Source organism: Sinocyclocheilus anshuiensis, unplaced genomic scaffold (assembly GCF_001515605.1).
Source record: "Sinocyclocheilus anshuiensis isolate Anshui unplaced genomic scaffold, SAMN03320099.WGS_v1.1 scaffold67, whole genome shotgun sequence".
Taxonomy (NCBI): Eukaryota; Metazoa; Chordata; class Actinopteri; order Cypriniformes; family Cyprinidae; genus Sinocyclocheilus; species Sinocyclocheilus anshuiensis.
In genome coordinates, this window is record NW_015552546.1 from 3,463,129 (window position 1) to 3,481,533 (window position 18,405).

Below are 18,405 nucleotides of genomic sequence, written 5' to 3' on the forward strand. Positions count from 1 at the left end.
CACACACACATATATATATATATATATATATATATATATATATATATATATACAGGTGCATCTGGAATGTATTTAAGATAAAATAAAATAGTATTATTTAATAAATTTTATTATATAATTTATATACGGATTATAATACAATTAATGCAACATTCAGCATACTTAGGATGAAATCTAACTTCTTTACATGATAGAGTAGTGCTTTTTGCGTACATGTGGTTTTAGTTGTTACTATATATTTTTACAAATTTCGTGATTTGTTCTTAAAATCAATCGTACACACATTTCACGCACAAATGTGTGCATACGTATGCTTAGTGAATGAGACCCATTGCAGTGAATGAAGGCAACATAGCAATCAGGTTTCACAGAGTAAAGTGAACTCAAGACATCTTTCCACAAAAACAAAGCCTCTATACTCGAAGCAAACACAAACCGATCTTATGAACTCCATTGGGTTCTTCAAAAAATATGGTATGTTCCCAACAAAAGGCAGCGGTCTGGGACCAGGTGGAGTTTGACCTCTGTAGGAATTAATCCTAATGAGCTCAAACAAAATACAAAAATAAAGCCCAGAGACAGAGCCAGGCCCACAGAGGCCAGGTCTAACTTCATGAGAGTCGTCCACACGATGACAGATTCATTTCAAGACAAACATGAGCAGCAGATGACCGTGAGCATTATAAAGACAGAGTGAAAGGAGGAGGAGACAGTAGGAGTGGGAGTTTGACGTGCTGGTTCATGTTTTTGTCTAGTTATTACTGCTAAGGCTGCAAGGTTCTAAACATTCAAGACATGAAGAACAAAAATGTACACAGTGAATGCATCTAAATGAAGTTCACTCACTGCAAAGAGGAAAACAGGCTGCAGAAGACAAGTTGTGCAAATTTAGTAAATAATCGACTATCTCAAAGATCTCTACTACCATGATGTTCACCGTTGACACTAAACCTCAGCACAGCCAATGGATATTCTACAACCTAATCTTTTCTTTATTAATAAGACTATGCAAGAGGTCTGGAAAGGGATAGGTGACAGTGAAATGATAGCAAAGGTAAGGCAATCGTGGGCAAAAGAAAATGTCATTCCCTCAATAGAAAAAATGTTGTTCCCTCAGTATAGGATATTGAGGCCACGACTTCATATCGCGTGGCCACAACATTTTCACGTTAACCACGAATTAATATCCCGGTCACCGTACAAATCAACAAGTTCTTGAGCTTTGCTACTCTTTTACCTTCATATATAAATGACATGAGTGTGAGAAATCCCTTTAAGTTTACAAATCTACACAAAAGCAAAGCGTAATTTAAAGTACAGGTTAAATCAATACAGAAAATTCTTTCATATTAACCCATTTTGCCCTATTTTTATGGAATTTTCTTAGAGTGATGCAATTTTGCGTCATGGTTACGTAATGATGTCACCATCCAATGACATCACAACATCACTTAGAAACTTTTCGCAACAAATCAACCTGCCTTCAGCTACTTTCCCTGAAAAGTTGCTGGCAACACTGATATGATCTAGAACTAAATTCATACACATTTTTGAAGCAACGCGACATGGTGTCGTTTGGCTCTTAAGAACGACCATACACTGTTAAAAGTAAAGGTTTTTATTGGCATCTACTGTGAAAACCTCCTTTTGGAACCTTTTACTGTAAAAGTGTACTTTTAAAGATAGAATGAAATAGTATAAAGTCCACATTTCAAAAATAAAAAAACATGTTACTGAGATAGCTGCTCGGAGAAGATCCACAGTAACTTCAGTGCCCATATTAGGCATGCATCAATGCAACAAGTAACCAATGCCTTAAACATAATGCAATATTAGAGACTTTCTAAATGTAATCCTTTTCATATGCAATACTTGAAAGAGCACAAGAGAGTGATGTTTTACCTGTAACTCATATTCTTACTTATGGAGTCTCAGCAGCTCTTTCCTCACCTCTCACACAAGATAAAAAAAAAAAACTTGCACATCCATTATTAACCAATGGATCCTCTGCAGTGAATGGGTGCCATCAGAACGAGAGTCCATCCAAACACATGATTAAAACATAGTAATCCACACCACTCCAGTCCATCAACTAACATCTTGTGAAGTGAAAAGCTGCGTGTTTATAAGAAATAAATCCATCAAGATATTTTTAATGTTGCTTCCAGCTAAAATATGAGTCCTCTATTCACAATATTGCTTTCTCTATAGTGAAAAAGTAATCTCGCCTGAATCAGGAGAGAAATATGCACACAGATCACCCTTTACAAGTGAAAACAGTCTAAAATAGTTCTAAATAGTTCTTGTGTACCTTTCTCTGTTTATTAGGTAGGGCTGTATGATTAAGATAAATCAAAATTTCATATTAGGTAAAAGATTTAACAAGATTGTCCATTACCATCTGCTCAGCCTGTGGAAGATGACCATGAAGCTCACGTCACAACATGATCATTCAAGAAACATGATCCAGTAACTCAACCAGCTCTACGACTTTAAACGTGCGGACATAATAACTACTGTATAATGTGCTCTTGTGCAGAGTCTGACTGTAAATTTACACATTAATGTTCATTGATACTGGTGGAAAAAAACGAAAATATATTTACTGCAGATTTAAAAACCTTTATTCTCTAAATGAGAGCTGTTTGATTACCCATCGTTTTTCAATTGAAGTAAAATACAAATCATATACAAGTACACATGTGTATACATTTACTATACAAAAAAAAAAAGTATAATAAAAAAGCTGTCAAACTGACTGATCCAAACAATTAAAATTTTAACTTCATTTTCGATTGCATAAACACAATTATATGCTTATGCTAAAATAAATGTTCATAACTATTAAGATGCATCAGTGTCATCTGATGCTGTAACAACTGAAAATAAATTATTTTTGTTCCTGTAATCAGAATTACCTGAAAACAGTTAATCTATAAAATAACTGATATACACAATGATTTAGATGAGCCAAGATGCTCTTGTGTGTCTCAGCAGCTTTGTTGTTCTTCAGTAAGTATGATGAATAATGATGTCTGTATGTTGTGTTTGGAGTTACTGATGGTCACTCTTTAGTATCTCTGCTGCGGCAGATGATGTTGAAGTTCTGAGGATAGCGGACGATACCCATGATCCCATCCATGTCTATGGACTGTGGCTCGGGCGGCCAGGAGAATTGAATCTGCTGTAGGAGAGACGTGATGTACAAGAAGAGCTCCGTCCTCGCCAGGGTCTTCCCGAGACAGACCCTCGGACCTAATAACAAACACACAAATCATTACAGTAACTTTTCCTAATGGTTAAATCTGTTCACAAACAGCTGACTCACCCAGTGAAAAGGCGATGAAAGACTCTGGTTTGAAGAAGTTCCCATTTTCATCCAAGAAATTCTCCGGGTTAAAGGCGTCTGGATGCTTCCAGTGCTCCTTATCACTGAAAATGGCCGCTAAGTTTGTCGTGATCATAGTTCCCTGTATGAGGAAAGTTTAGCAGAGTTGAATTGAACTTTTCACAAATGAAACTTTTAACCCAGGGTCATATTTAACCCTCTATCTAGTTCCATGTTTCATACTGGAATCACTTCTTACATAGTAATATATTTACAAGAGTGTATGAAAAGTGTAGGCTTATGAAAAGCCTCAAAGTCTCAAGTTGTTTGTGAACGAATGTTTCAGACTGTCTGGATCAAACGATTCATCAAAAATATCTGACTTAATATGAACAGTTCTTTACAATCATATTGCTAAGGGAAAGCCAGTGCTTATGTTAAATCTTACAGTGAAAAATGACTTAAGTAACTTCAGTCATTCATCCACGCTCCATTCATTACCTGGGGAATGTCGTATCCTCGTAGTTTTGTGGGGCGAATAGTTTCATGAATCACTCCAAGAGGTACAATGTTGGCATAGCGTTGAATCTCATGAACAGTGGCGTATGTGTACGGTAGTTTGTCACGGTCATCCATGCTGGGCAAACGGTCGTAACCCAGCACTCGAACAATCTCCTCATGACATCGCTCTGTGTTGTGCGACAAAAGGGAAGTAGAAAATATCGGCATTTGAACTTCAATATAGAATAGTGTTAAGGTGCTTGGCGGGCAAAATCCAGTCCCCTGATAGTACACGTACATCACGGAGACATCTGTTTAAAGTCTGCATATTTTTTAGAGTGTTTGCTCATCTGCAATACGTCTATAGGACGTTTCCTATCAGATTTACCACACATCTTCTGTCAGATGTTTGTACTCAGCAGATGCTTTCCAGATCAAGTGATCTTTAACAGACATCTTGCAGACGTTTGTGTGCTATCTGGGTCATTTATGAAAACACGCCATCTGGAGTTTAGCGTGAGGGCAAAAAAGTTCAAGACGCAGAACCTGCTTGTAATTTAAGTTGGTTACGCGAATTCGCAGCGATGACCAACACAAAGCTAGTTATAGTTTGAATTCTGTGTGAGCAGTTCTTCATACATTGCTGCACTACTGCCATTATCAGATGCAGTCACATTTATAGTTGTTCTGGTGAATTTGCGCTGCTGAAATCCATTCATTTATTAAAAGGGAAGTGCGGAAGATTTCTCCATGCAGATTTTCGCAGTGGGTTCAATTGAGTTGGTCATGCAGATGCGCCACTTTGACCTTTCGAAATTTACACAAAATAATAGGCCTACACTACTAGACCCACAAATTTTACACTTACGTGACCGCACTACTTGAAAAGATCTATTTTCAAGAACTTCGTCTACTAGAACAAGACTGTAGTGTTCTTATCTTTTGCTAATGTTTAGCTTTAGCACCTTGTGCATCTGGGTTTTGAATCAAGAAGATGAGACCCCATCTGATGGTGGTCGATGTGGTGTCGGTTCCAGCCAGAAACAGGTCAGCTGTTGACATAACCATGTTCTCCTCATGAAACGTGGAACCCTCGTTGGACTTTTGCTGTTTCAGATGAAACAAATCCATCAGTTTACTGATCCTACAGCTAGTTTCTACATGCATGCATATGAGAGCCCTTCTTTCATTAATAGTGATCTCACTTTCTCGATCTCCAGCAGGTAGGCATCAATGAAGTCTCGAGGGTTGTCTGGATCCAGAGTTTCCTTGTGTTCTTTTACTTCATCCCGGATGAAACCCAATAACTCAGTGGCGTTCCGCATGACCTTCTGGTGTGGCCCAGGGAAATGCTTGATGAAGGGGGCTAAGTTGAAAATCTAAGGTAGACAAACTATTGTAAGATCATGGGCCTGTCATGATTCAAATGTTTTTTGAATGACTGAAGTAAAATTACATCATAAACAAAATTATTATTATTTTTTTTTTTAAATTACAAATGCAACTAAAGATTAAACTAAATTGTGCCCAACTTCATGCAAATGTATGATGTCATGCAATATGGCAATGGGAATGCAGACAGTGCGGGTCACACGATTTCCACACGGATAATAATTATTTTCACACAGGGTGGCTGTGGCCAGTTACAAATATATCAATAAAATAATTTTCTGCCAAAAATGAAGAATTTGATCATACCTGTCCCGCAGCTGACCCTGCAAGCATGAAGTTTTCATTCAGGATTTTCAGAAGGTATGAGAAGCGTTTGTTATCGTAGTCGAAGCGCTCTCCAAACATGATGGAACAGATGATGTTAGAAACCGCATTCTGTATGGCATGTTGGGGGTTCATAGACTTGCCTAAAACCATGCATCAGTACAGGAGAAAAAGATCCGTGCTTTTATATGGAGTCCAACATAAATAGAAATTTGAATTTAAATGCTGAAAATATTTGTGAAAGTCAACATCATTATTGTCACAAATGTTTAGGAAACAGTTCTTGGATGCTGTTAGACCTTTGAAAGCACAGATGAGCTTGTTCGCAGTCCAACACTGTGGAATGAGTTCAAATAGAGCATAAACATTTCATACCTTCTGCTTTGAGCATTTCAGCAATGAGATACCGGCTTTCCTCTAACACACGATCTTCTACTGATTTCTTCCCCAGGCCAAAATTCCTGAGCGTGTGCAGAGCAAAGCGTCTCTGCTGCCTCCAGGAGTGACCAAACGTGACCATTATAATACCTAAGAAAAAGAGAACAAAACCTTGTAGTCTTGTATCTGATCAAGTACTAAATTCATAGTCTACACATTTTTGAAGGAAAGTGACATGGTGTCATTTGGCTCTCAAAAGCGAACATACACTCTTAAAAGTAAAGGTGCTTTACTTGCATCTATGATTCCATGAACAACATTTAACAAATATTGAAACGATTGAAGCAGAAATAGTTCTAGAATGAAATATAATGTAGTCGACATTTCAAAACGTGTTAGCCTACTGACCGAGTCCGTTAGTTATCCATTCTATAAGAGGCATAGATGGTCTTCCAGAAAAAGCTTCCTGAACCAATGCTTCCTTAGTGACCTGAATTGTATTTAGGACTATTGTTGGCTTTCTTCCGATATACATAGTTGAGATCTCTCCATATTGTGACACCTGCTCAAAGGAGATAACAAAGCAAAGTAACAAAGCAATTCAATGTATAAATTGTTGTGAACACAAAGGTGATACTACCTTCTGAACATGTGTGTTGTAAATTAAACATCTAATTTCAAAATATGTAAGAGTTAAGCCCCTACCAAGCAAATCAGCAAAGACTCACAGATCTTATGAACTCCATTGGCTTCTTTATAAGCTGTGGTAGCACTCCCAAAAAAGGCAGAGGTTTGGGACCAGGTGGAATTTGACCTCTGCATGAATTAATCCTGAAGATCTCAAACAGAACCATAAAGATCAAACCCAGAAACAGAGCCAGGCATACAGAGGTCAGGTCTAACTTCATCAGGATCGTCCACATGATGACAGATTCAGACAAACACAAGAGCAGCGAACGACCTGTGAGTTTTATAAACGCAAAAGAGGAAGAAGGTGGAGACACTGGAAGAGCTGGACTTGCAGTTAACCCTTTCAGTTGTGTTGTTGATACTGATATGATGAATGCATACACCCCAATAGCCTATGCCAAGCATAAACAACAGGAACTACTATATAATCTATGAACAGTCAAAACAGAAGGTTTAAGCATTGCAGCTACTCACAAAAGAACACACACAAGCTTCCCATTTCCATTCCCTTTCCCTGAGGAAATTCCTCAAAGTCTACAATGGTTCCCTACTGGTTTACTGTAGAAGATGAAGCGTGACACAAGACTGAATGACTGGTAAATAAATGATTGACTACCTTACATTTGTCTTATCAGAAAGGACAATTGTTCTTCAGTCACATGATGCAAGAGGCCTGTAAAGGGGGAAAAAACCATACAACTACGACAAAGGTGAAGCACAAGAATTCAGTCACGACGAAAATGAACTTATTTAGGCTACACATGTGGTGGATTTTATGTTTGACGGTACTTTGGTATTTCTTGAAGTACATGTAAATATGGTATATTAATAATAAACTTGCAACCATAACTTCCATATTTTGCAATGTGCAATTCCCATTTTATTTGTGACTGGGTGAAACTCCCATCCTATGCAAAATTGTCGAAAAAGTGAGCTTGTTTAATCTCGTGAGAGAACTGTCGGCGTAAACTGCTTCTTTCTTACATCACAGGTAAATGAACACAGGAACACAACATATGCTTAGTGTCGTTTTAGATTCATAACGGCTTATGTGATGTAAGTTTCCGTGTCGATAAACTAATAGGCGATGTCTGTAAATGAAGAAGGACATATTATTAGGCTTCTTGAAAACGAAGGCGAAAACGAACGCGCATAAGTTTTGGCTCGCGAATCGTTCTTTGTGATCGGTTCTTTTTAATGAATCAATCGAAACGCAAAACAGACTGAATCGTACAGGTTACTAGACCATCACAACAGCAAGACCTTACAAATGCAGTTTTTTAAACCGTTGACTTACTGTATACACTTTTATGACTGGTTCTGTGTGGCTGTAAAGAACAGTGTTGGGGGTAACGCATTACAAGTAACGCGAGTTACGTAATCAGATTACTTTTTTCAAGTAACTAGTAAAGTAACGCATTACTTTTTAATTTACAAGAGAATATCTGAGTTACTTTTTCAAATAAGTAACGCAAGTTACTTTTGTTTCCAATTTATTGATTGACAGCTCTCCTGTCCCATGTTGAGAGAAATCAGATGTTACTGTAGTTCAAAAATAAATATGAATATGCATTAATTCATCTCACTCACACAAAAAACCCCCCACAGATTCAGTATTCCTCAAAATGAATAAAAATAATGCAACTCAGAATATGACACAAACCTGCAATAATTAAATGTTAAACAACACAAATATCCTTTATTTATTTAATCCCATTCTATTAACCAATGTCTTTGCTTCTGACCGTCGATGATCCAGTTCAACCGTACTAACAAGCAAAAATTACTCTAGACATACATTTGTGTGTCTTTTTTTATTGCTGAAGTGTGTTGAGATTTTTTCTAACTACATTCTACTGTACGGACGTAAATTTACTTTCCCTTCAGCCTGAGGCTTATTCATTTCACTTTTGGTGTGAAAAGGCTTTTATATTTGCCAACTTTTTTATTTTAAAAACAAACAAGCAAGCCCTGTCCAAATGTAAAAAGTAACGCAAAAGTAACGTAACGCATTACTGTTCATACAAAGTAACTAAGTAACGTAATTAGTTACTTTTTTATGGAGTAACGCAATATTGTAATGCATTACTTTTAAAAGTAACTTTCCCCAACACTGGTAAAGAATACCATGATTTACCATATATCGAATAAAACTTGGTGTACATTGTGCTTTTTGTATGTGGTGATGGCAACAAACTCGTAAATCCGCTGATTAAAAAATTTAAATGTTACATGATGCATTGCTGAACCAAACGATTCTCTGAAGTTCGAAAGAGTCGATTAAAAAAAAACCGATTCGGACCCAAATGAGTCGTGTATAGGTTAGTTTCGATAGCGTTTAAATGCCAGAAGCTGTGAACAACTTCGTTCAAAGTAGAATAATAGATTGCGTTTATATTTGACCGATTTGATAATTACGGATGCATTACAAAACGGGTGATTTTTAAAACTTTACGTTAACAGAATTCGCTGTCATAATTAAGAAGATTGACCACTTCAGGCTCGTTAAAGATGACACAGAATGGTACCGGAGGATCAGCGAGGCTGTACAGTGCAGTGCTCGCTAGAGGAGCACCACCATCATCCGATACTCGTGAGTAAATGTCAGACTTTCATAGTTTTAGCCATAAAGAATTACAATACAGTTTTCTCGACATTTTACAGTGATACGGGCAAACAGTTCACGGATCAAACCCTCTGGCAGTAACAGAATACCGTCGTATTACCACGTTTGTTTGGGACCATGTATGGTATACCATATATTTGACAAACATGGTGTATTTTAAGTTCTTTAGAGTACAGCTTAAGCTGGTTGGCAGGTTTTTCCAGCCTAGTCATAGCTGGTTTAGCAGGCTGGCTTTAGATGGGTTGCAACTGTTGGCTGGCGAGGCTGGAAGACCAGTTTGACCGGTTTAATCAAGCTACGTCCAGATTAAATCAGCTATGACCAGCCAACCTAAATTGTAAATATCATACATGGCAATTACTAAGTACCATCCAAAGTAGATGATATGGTCACCACATTATTTTTATTTTATTTTTTGTTATCTTGAAGCATATAGACCAGATCCAGTATAACCACTATAATTTGAAAATTGCCAGAGTTATTATACAAGTTACAGCTTACTGTAGTCCTGCATTATATGCTACGTTTGTAGTAACACGATTTTTTCATGTTATATTATCGATCCATTCATCCATCCATTCTCAGAACCAAGCACTGTCCTGATGAAGCTGAAGAACGCACTTCGGGATCTGATGGTCCAATATCCTAACGGTGTCACTTTGAGCAAAGCACACAGGTCCTGCCCGCTTCTCCTAGACTCTGAGGTGCTGGACGGCTATGCTTCTGTCCGCCAGCTCTTAGCATCCATGCCTGATGTGGTGACACTAAAAGGACTTTGTGACCAGACATTCCTTCTCCCTCCTGGCACTAATCGAGGACAGGACAATTCTGGAGGATAGACATTGTTTACAGATCACATATCCCACAATGCTTCGCAGTCAAACCGGACTGGTGACCAAAGCTGTTACTGCAGATGTAAAAATTTTTGTCCACTAAACTGTGACCACAGACAATAGCATTAACTAAGATAACCTGGATTTTTTTATATATACCACAGCATTTTTTCAACGTGACCAGATTTAAATCAAGAAATAAGAGCACTTGAAATGAGTGTATTCTTAAAATACATTATAGAAATGTTTAAATAGATTGTGTTTACATTTTTGAAGACCACAAATGCACTTAATTATTTTTTACTTTAAGTGGTCACACACACAAATCAGGAAATCATTGTAAAATTGAGGAAGTTGTATCAACTGCGATTAGGCAACTCAGGGATTGTTTTTCTTAGTCTTACATGGTATTTATATGATTATGAACTGGTATAATAACATTTACACATTTTAACTACATTCTAATTGAAATGTTTTAAAAGAAATGTTCACAATAACTTGTAACCTTTACATTTTTAATAAGACTTAATACTAGACTTTTAATTAATGCATTCTCCCAAAAATATACTGAAGCTTTGATTTTAAAGCGTTGTGTGTTTTTTCAACTCAAATTGATCGTTGCAGGCATATACATGAAATGCATACAATTATGTACATAATGCATTAACCAGTTTTACAATTTCAAATATGCACACGAACAGGGTGTGCGGCTCCACGTGAGTATGAACCATACAGGCAAGATATACATCTAGTTTAGACCTGTACAGGCCTGTCTGTAATAATACCTATTACATCATAAGTGAAAAAAATCTTTACACTGTTGCAGTGGTATTACAGCACTGAAGTAATTTCTTGTGATGTCAGAGTCTATATTTTACAATGAGTACAGCATGTGTCACTTTTTCAAAACCATAACTATTAAACTAAAATATAATTTTGGGCAAAAAAACCCAAAAACAATTAACATTGAGTTGTTTTAAAACAGCTAGTGAAATTGGTGTAAATGTTGGAAAGTGTACTACTGATGGTCACTCTGTGGATCCTCGGCTGTGGCAGATGATGTCGTATGGCTCAGGAGAGCGGACCACACTGACAATCCCATTCATGTCTGGCCACTTCGCACCAGGTGGCCAGGAGAAACAAATCCGCTGTAAGAGAGAAGTGGTGAAGAGGAAGAGCTCCGTCTTAGCTAGGGTCTCACCGAGACAGACCCTCGGACCTGATAAATGGAGATAAAACACAATCGTATAAATGCAGTGTTTGGTTTTTGTCTACTGAAGTCATAGTTAAAGGTGACTCACCCAAGGAGAAAGGGAGGAAAGACTCTGGTCTGAAGAAATGTCCATTATCATCTAAGAAATTCTCTGGGTTAAAAGTGTCTGGGTACTTCCAGTGCTCCTTATCACTTAAAATTGCTGTTAAGTTAGTAAATACCGTGGTGCCCTAAAAAGACAAAATGTGTTAGAAAAACTAACACTTGAATTTCAATCAAGAAACACAACACAGCTATGCTCCATTCATTACCTTGGGAATGTCGAATCCTCTTAGTTTTGTGGGCTGAGTCGTTTCATGAAAAACGCCAAAGGGTACAATGTTGCCATAGCGTTGAATCTCATGAACAGTGGCGTATGTGTACGGTAGTTTGTCACGGTCATCAATGCTGGGCAAACGGTCGTAACCCAGTACTCGAACAATCTCCTCATGACATTGCTCTGTAAGGAAAAGAAAGTTGATGAATAGCCTAAATGTTTTTCCAATGCTAAAATACTAGTGTAAGTAAGCCACTGAAAGATTGACTTCCTGAAATGCTGAAAACCCTGCTTGCATTCACAGACTGCATTTACAGAACAGTAGCTGCAGGAAATGAAAAGGGAATATTATAGTACAGAATTCTTCAGAGCATTAAAAGACCAACAGGAGAGCCATGAACTGGCAACTGTTAATATATGCATTTGGGCATATTCAAGATATGTCATTCCAGGTTTGACGTCAAGACCAAATGTCATTGGTTGTGCATCTTAAAATCAGTAGTTACATGGATATGTGGAAATATTGTACAAATGAGATTTGAGAGCGGTGGAGAAGGGGATTTTCAGTGAATAAAGGAAAAAATTTGGTCCGTTCTTACACAAGGATTTGATAGAAGACAACTCTCTCAGAACATGTTAGATATACATTATCAGTTTATGCATTCCTGGGGAATTAATTCAATCAAATTAGCATGTTTCTTAGTACCATGCTATACTGTTTAAGATACAGAATGCTGAAATTCTTAAGCCTAAATAATACCTTGTACATCTGGGTTTTGAGTCAAGAAGATGAGGCCCCATCTGATGGTGGTCGCTGTGGTGTCGGTTCCAGCCAGGAAAAGGTCAGATACTGACATTACCATGTTATCCTCATGAAATGTGGAGTCCTCGTTGGACTTTTGCTACTTCAAGAAAAAAAAAAGCATTTCAGTTTAACTGAGCTGCTAAGTTCCTTAGCAGCTTACTGTGAATTCACTCCTGGAATATTGTTGGTCCTGCAACAAAATTTCTGTCAACCACTCTGGGAATTAAGCTCCCACTAACTACCATCAAAGAGAGGATAATATTGGTCATGATGATCTCACTTTCTCGATCTCTAGCAAGTAGGCATCAATAAAGTCCCGTGGACTGTCTGGATCCAGAGTTTCTCTGTGTGTTTTGACTGCTTCCCTGATGAAAGCTTTCAACTCTTCTGCGTTCTGGTAAATTTTCTGGTGTGGCCCTGGAAAATGTTTGATGATGGGAAGCAAGTCAAACACCTGGAAAAGAAAATGGCTACATATAACTATGCTGCATCAACTGCAGGAGTCTCCAGTCCTGCTCCTGGAATTCCACCTTCCTGCCAAGTTTAGCTTCAAGCAGCTCCAAAACACCTGCCTAGTTTCTTATAATAATGAAGACATTGATTAGCCTTTTCAAGTAAGTTTAAGAGTTTGAGTTAAACTCTTCAGGAAGGTGGACCTCCAGGAGCAGGACTGGATATCCCAGTTTAGTAGAATTATAACTTAATGTGTTGACAACCTACGGGAAAGCAGACGATGAACAAGACTGATCTCCTGAATCCAGCTGGATACTAGGATAGTCGTAAGCTAATGTAGCGAATCAGCTCATGGGGAAATATGAATAATTAATCATAACTAGTTATAATTAATTATAAATATTTAGATCCGCTGTAGATATTTACTTGACCTCTCAGGGTCAACTGTCTGTCAATTCTAAGAACGTTAATTTCCTGATTAAGGTAAATAACTTTCTTACTGTACAGTTCTACAGAGAGCCTGTAGCATAAATCGGCATGATTAAGGGACTCCAGTTATGAATGAAAAATGGTGTGTCTGATTGGTCCAGACGCTACACTAAACACATATTTAGTACTTAATCATACCTGTCCAGTAAGTGACCCTGACTGAATAATGTTCTCCTTCACAATTTCCAGAAGGTATGCGAAGCACTTGTTATCATAGTCGAAACGATCCCCAAACACAACGGAACAGATAATGTTGGATACGGCATTCTGTATGGCATGTTGGGGATCGAACGGCTTGCCTTCAACAAAGAAAACCATATGTTAGTTTCTGGCAAGCACCGTTTTAATACTTTAAAGAGAATCTTGCCAAGTAAATGAATTTAAATTCACATTACAACTAGTTTTTTTTAAATAAAAACAGATTTGGTTTAATGGCATTTGAAGCTAACCTAAATACTGTGCAACAATAATACATACAGAGGTGGGTAGTAACAAACTACATTTACTTACTTTAATTAGGACTGTCACAATTAAAGTAAAATGTGAAATGAATTAAGTGTCGACTGTGACATTTAATTTACAGCAGATTTGCTTGCATTGCATCAAATTGAATTTTGCGCACGGTTTGCAGCCTTACCAATCACACACATTTCTGTTGAGCTTATGAATGCACTATCCAATCAGAGGCGTTTTGATTCGTCACCACGGAGAATGTGGAGTTATTCAAGTATGCAAAATTAAGAAAAGATGTAAGTAAGGGTTGATTGCAGTTTGTAGCGTAGAAAGGTTAAGAGATTATAATAGGAGTTTTTGTGAAAGTGCATAACTTGTATTAGACTTAAGTTATGGATCACTTCGGTATTCTTTGCTCACTTTCTTTAAATAATCTATTCCTAGTTTGAATAACCATTTTATTTTTCATGCTACTGAAATAACCAGTGTAAAGTATTGGTTGTCTAATGTGTAAAAAGCAATCAACAAATACATAAACGGTTCTTAGCTTGTTTTGTCTATAGCTAAAATGACATTCCCCCAAAAAACACTCTTTCACGAGTTGCAGATAATAAAGCGAGAAGAATAGTATGCGTATTTGGCGTGCTGTCCGAGGAGAAGGCTCCAAGCTCGGTAATTCTTCCCGAACCCGGGGCACTCCCCCCCTGTCCGGAGAGAGGTCTCCGAGCTCGGCATTTGCCCGATGCAGAGTGCTCCCCCCCCAAAGATGTGATTAGCGCGGGACAGCAGCCAGAGTGGGGCTTGATAACCCCCCAAACCTTGCAGGGCTTAGGGCTGATGGGATGCTGGACGTCGCTTGTAGTAGCGGCACTTCTGTGGCCATAGAAGAGAGAGCTAGAGGCTCCTGCGGGAGCAGACACTGCTGCGTCAGTGGGAAATAGAGATAAAGGCTCCTGCGGGAGCAGTCACTGCTGCGGCAGTGCCTCTGCCTCTGACAACACGTCGAAAATTTTAGGGCTGCTTCTGCAGCCGAAAGTGAGGTGGACAGAAAAGTAAAATTTAGTATGCCAGCGGATGCCGAATAGATGCCAAAAATCTGGGTGAATGGGCATCACTTTAATGAGGTGATGTCCACTTTGGCCAGCCAAGCGCCGCAACCCGCGTCTTTGATCAGGTTAATGGCTTGGTCAATATCATGGTAGTGGAGAGAATATTCTTCGAGTGGAATGAAGCTGTTAACGCTCGGGAACGGGGAATTATGCGGGGATGAGAGATCGATTATGAGGCGTTTTTTACCTGAGAATTTCCTGGTAGCTACACCGATGGGGTTAACACGGAAAACATTAAAGGGAGGAAAGGAAAAGGGGCCGATCATGAAGTTTGCATCGGTTTCTTTTTTAATGAGAAGATCGACTGTTTCGGTGAGAGCAGTCTGGAGATTAAGGCAGATAAGGCTTTGGGAGGGGAGATTTTCGACACCGGGGTGAAAGCTGTGTGAGAGACCAGACAGTACAAAATCAGTAAAATGAGAGTCAGGGTGACGAAGCAATTCGGAAGACAAACGAGAAACATTTACAGGAGTTGATAAGTATTGTTTAGAACTTTTATTTGTAGCTTTTTGCATGGGGCATATCAGGCGGGCGTGGGTGCCACCACAAAAATTGCACACGTGCATAAACTGGCAGCATTGCCTTGTGCATCTGCCGGCATTAAAGCTGGCGCAGGCCTGGCTGTTGGAGGAGGAGGGGCGGCGGTAGGTGGAAGTGGGGGGTAAAGGGTTTGTTGGGGTGTTTGGGTGGCACGGGACGTCGCTGGTGGAAGTGGGCTGAGATGGTTCAGGGCAAGGAGGGATAGACGGGTTGATGAAAGGGCATACTATGGGCAATGGATCGGCAGACAGCGCATGATATGTTACGGCAGCCTAAAAATACTCTATTGTGGAGTTCAGTGTCCAAAGCCCCCCACTAAGAACAATGGTTGTATTGGGCCACTCGGATGGCACATTTAGCAGAAAATAATCTGTGGTAAGTGTAAAAGTGGGAGTCTCCATATGATAACACGAGATAGTCGCCGAGCTTGCGTCTCCTGTGTGGGAAAACTGTGCAAAAGACTTCTGCGTAACGGGTGAAAGCGATCGTGAATTCGGCAAATGATAAGATATGTGATGGATTGTGTGCTGTGTTTTTTTAGGGTGACTGAGAATTCGCCGCAGTCAATTTGGTGATCTGCAGACGAAGGGGAAATTGGTGACAAAAGGGAAAAAAGGTCTACGTCCGCACCTGACAAAATCTGTGTCCTGATGCTGCATGCTACGGGGGGTGGTTCCAAGACGAGAGCGTTCAGAGGGATGGGCAGGGGTGGGGTAAGGAAAGGGCTGTGGATTGATCTGCGCCACTACCGGAGGCGTGCTCACGCTGTCGTGGCGGCTTGTGGAGGTGAAGGCCGCTGAGAGGAGCTGCGAGCTGAAGCACGGTTGATCGGGGAGGGGGTCGGGGGCTGGCGGCTGCGGCATCCGGGGCGTGGCCCAGGCTTGCCGAAGGTCTTCTGCTGCGGCCTGACGGCCAGAGGCCCGTCCTCGAGGGAGTGGGGGTTTGCTCAGGCCGTGAGTACAGGACACTGCGGACCTGGCTCGCTTTATCCACGGCTTTGGACAGAGGAGTGGAGTTTGAAGGTGGTGCCCCTGGCTGGAGAGAAGCATAGAGGGTGTGGAGTTCCGCCTTGTTCGACCGTCGTGGGACATTGATGCCGGCGCTGATGAGCGCCTGACGTAGGCCTGTCACGGTCCATTTCTCCACGGCGGGGACGGAGGGGAGGGCTGAAGAGTAGAAGGACACGGGGGAAGGTGGGTGATGCCTGGAAGGCGAAGGTGATGGCGTGCTTTGGTGTCTGGAGGTATGAGCGGTGGCGGCGCAGGAAGGCCGGTGGCCCTGTGGTGCAGCCACGGGCTCAGCTGTGGTGTCCTGCAGAGCACTGGTGTGCTGGACGGCGACTGGAGACGCCGGAGGACCCGGGGTGTCGAAGGAGTTGTCGCCCGGGAATAATTCTATCTCTGACATATTTGCGGCGATTGGATGTGCCAATGCTGAAAGACTAGAGAGAATGAAGGTAAGGCTGCTATGATTATTTATAGTGGTTCTCTCTCGTGGTGTTTGGATAGATGATGTAATTACTGATAGTGAATTGGCCAGGTTGATTATCTGCGTGTGCTTCTCCCAAAATTTGTTAATAAAACATCACTTATGGAGCCTAATCGACATTAATGATCATTATTACAATATCAAGAGCAATAATCATCAATAATGTTTTTTTTTTTGTGATATTGCAGGTTCACCCTCTAATAAGTTCCTGTTTTTTTTATTTATAGGCTATTTAAATAATGCAGTTGTTGTGTAAATAGGTGTACATAATCTGATTAACACAGTCGGTGTAAATAAACATAAATGCCATGTCAGGTGCAGCTTCTATTACACCTTTGCAGTGTAAAGATGGCTTCTGCTGATGTTGAAAAAAATTAGATTGGCAACAGTCTATAGTATTGTGACTGATCAGGTTACATTTGACATAACACAGATACATTTAATGAAGTAGTTATAAAAAATTGTCCTTGAGTTACAAAAAATATATATATAATTCAGTTTTTGGATACTCTACCCACCTCAGAATTCATAAATGTACTTGAAATGTTTTGGCCAAGCCTTAATGTCTGCATACTTGCGTGAAGTAGCATGTTTGAAGTTTGTTTCTAACTCTGACTCAACAGGACGAGGCGGCACATGATTGAGAGTCTACAGCACCTCTGAACAATGAAAACAGAGACTAAAATTCTTAACCTTCCAATTTGAGCATTTCAGGAACCAGGTAACTGCTTTCCTCTGTCACACGTTCCTCCACAGATGTTTTCCCCAGGCCAAAGTTCCTGAGCGTGTGCAGAGCAAACCGTCTCTGCTGCCTCCAGGAGTGACCAAATGTGGCCATTACAATACCTTACAGAGAGAGAACAGACGTTCAGAGTTAACAGGATATACACAGACAGCTGAACAAAGAAAGACAACTTAAATGGATGCATAGCCCTAAATATCTTGATTACCCAGGTCTACCAAGTTGACCTTGGCCCCATTGGCTGGCAGAATCTTAGCTTTAGACTTGCAGTATAGCTACTGCTTGAGGCTCAAATCTAGACCAAGACCACATTTATGTGGTATTCAGAGGTGTAAAGAGTACCTAAATACCATACTTGAGTAAAAGTACAGATACCTTACAGTGAAAATTACTCCACTACACGTTACAAGTCACTAATTCCAAAAAAATTGAGTAAAAGTCTTCGAGTATCTTTTAACAGTACTTAAGTATTTTACTTATACTAAATATAGGCTCAAAGATGCACTAGTCAAAGAGACATGCCAGTCAAAAACTGTAACATTGTGGAGAAGCTGGGGAAAAAGGCAGGGGCAAGGATCTATGTGCAGGTATTTAATGGAAAAACTAGAACAAACAATAAGCCAAAAACCAAAGGGAACAAAGAACAGAATGACTGGCAAACTGACAACCACTACATTCAAAAACTAAAGAAGAACTAGGGCTATATATATATATATATATATATA

The 18,405-nt window shown here is 39.7% G+C and overlaps 2 protein-coding genes across 6 annotated transcripts in view; both read right to left on the minus strand.

Annotated features, from left to right (window-relative positions):
* Window positions 1–2,821: 2,821 nt before the first annotated feature.
* On the minus strand, window positions 2,822–6,889 carry LOC107664170 (cytochrome P450 2B4-like). Of its 3 annotated transcripts, none has more exons than XM_016454635.1 (9): window positions 6,652–6,889; window positions 6,332–6,485; window positions 5,921–6,073; window positions 5,528–5,688; window positions 5,035–5,208; window positions 4,795–4,930; window positions 3,830–4,017; window positions 3,329–3,470; window positions 2,822–3,255 (listed from the first exon to the last, which is right to left on the minus strand). In XM_016454635.1, exons 1-9 carry the CDS (start codon window positions 6,844–6,846, stop codon window positions 3,065–3,067), a joined length of 1,494 nt encoding a protein of 497 aa, XP_016310121.1. In that variant the 5' UTR covers window positions 6,847–6,889; the 3' UTR covers window positions 2,822–3,064. The 3 variants fall into 3 exon arrangements, with proteins under 3 accessions (XP_016310121.1, XP_016310120.1, XP_016310122.1); XM_016454634.1 differs by having other exon boundaries at window positions 4,795–4,936; XM_016454636.1 differs by having other exon boundaries at window positions 4,795–4,936; window positions 6,629–6,836.
* Window positions 6,890–10,898: 4,009 nt separating this feature from the next.
* The window catches only part of LOC107664169 (cytochrome P450 2J3-like), a 10,924-nt gene continuing 3,417 nt past the window's right edge, over window positions 10,899–18,405 (minus strand). For 2 of the 3 annotated variants that reach the window (XM_016454631.1, XM_016454632.1), the window contains exons 3-9: window positions 17,632–17,784; window positions 13,487–13,647; window positions 12,687–12,860; window positions 12,362–12,503; window positions 11,597–11,784; window positions 11,374–11,515; window positions 10,899–11,291 (exon numbers count right to left, since the gene is read on the minus strand). In XM_016454631.1, the coding sequence (XP_016310117.1) occupies window positions 11,101–11,291; window positions 11,374–11,515; window positions 11,597–11,784; window positions 12,362–12,503; window positions 12,687–12,860; window positions 13,487–13,647; window positions 17,632–17,784 (1,151 nt within the window). In that variant the 3' untranslated portion in view covers window positions 10,899–11,100. Of the gene's footprint in view, window positions 11,292–11,373; window positions 11,516–11,596; window positions 11,785–12,361; window positions 12,504–12,686; window positions 12,861–13,486; window positions 13,648–17,631; window positions 17,785–18,055; window positions 18,333–18,405 lie in introns of those variants that run through there. The other variant, XM_016454633.1, reaches the window with a different exon arrangement.

Excerpts from the sequence above, each read along its gene's own strand:
- LOC107664170 (XM_016454634.1), bottom strand. The coding sequence starts at position 6,846 with ATGTGGACGATCCTGATGAAGTTAGACCTGACCTCTGTATGCCTGGCT. Across the intron at positions 3,471-3,829 it reads GAGGATACGACATTCCCCAG|GGAACTATGATCACGACAAA; the intron begins GTAATGAATGGA and ends TTCCTCATACAG. Across the intron at positions 3,256-3,328 it reads TTTCATCGCCTTTTCACTGG|GTCCGAGGGTCTGTCTCGGG; the intron begins GTGAGTCAGCTG and ends GTTTGTTATTAG.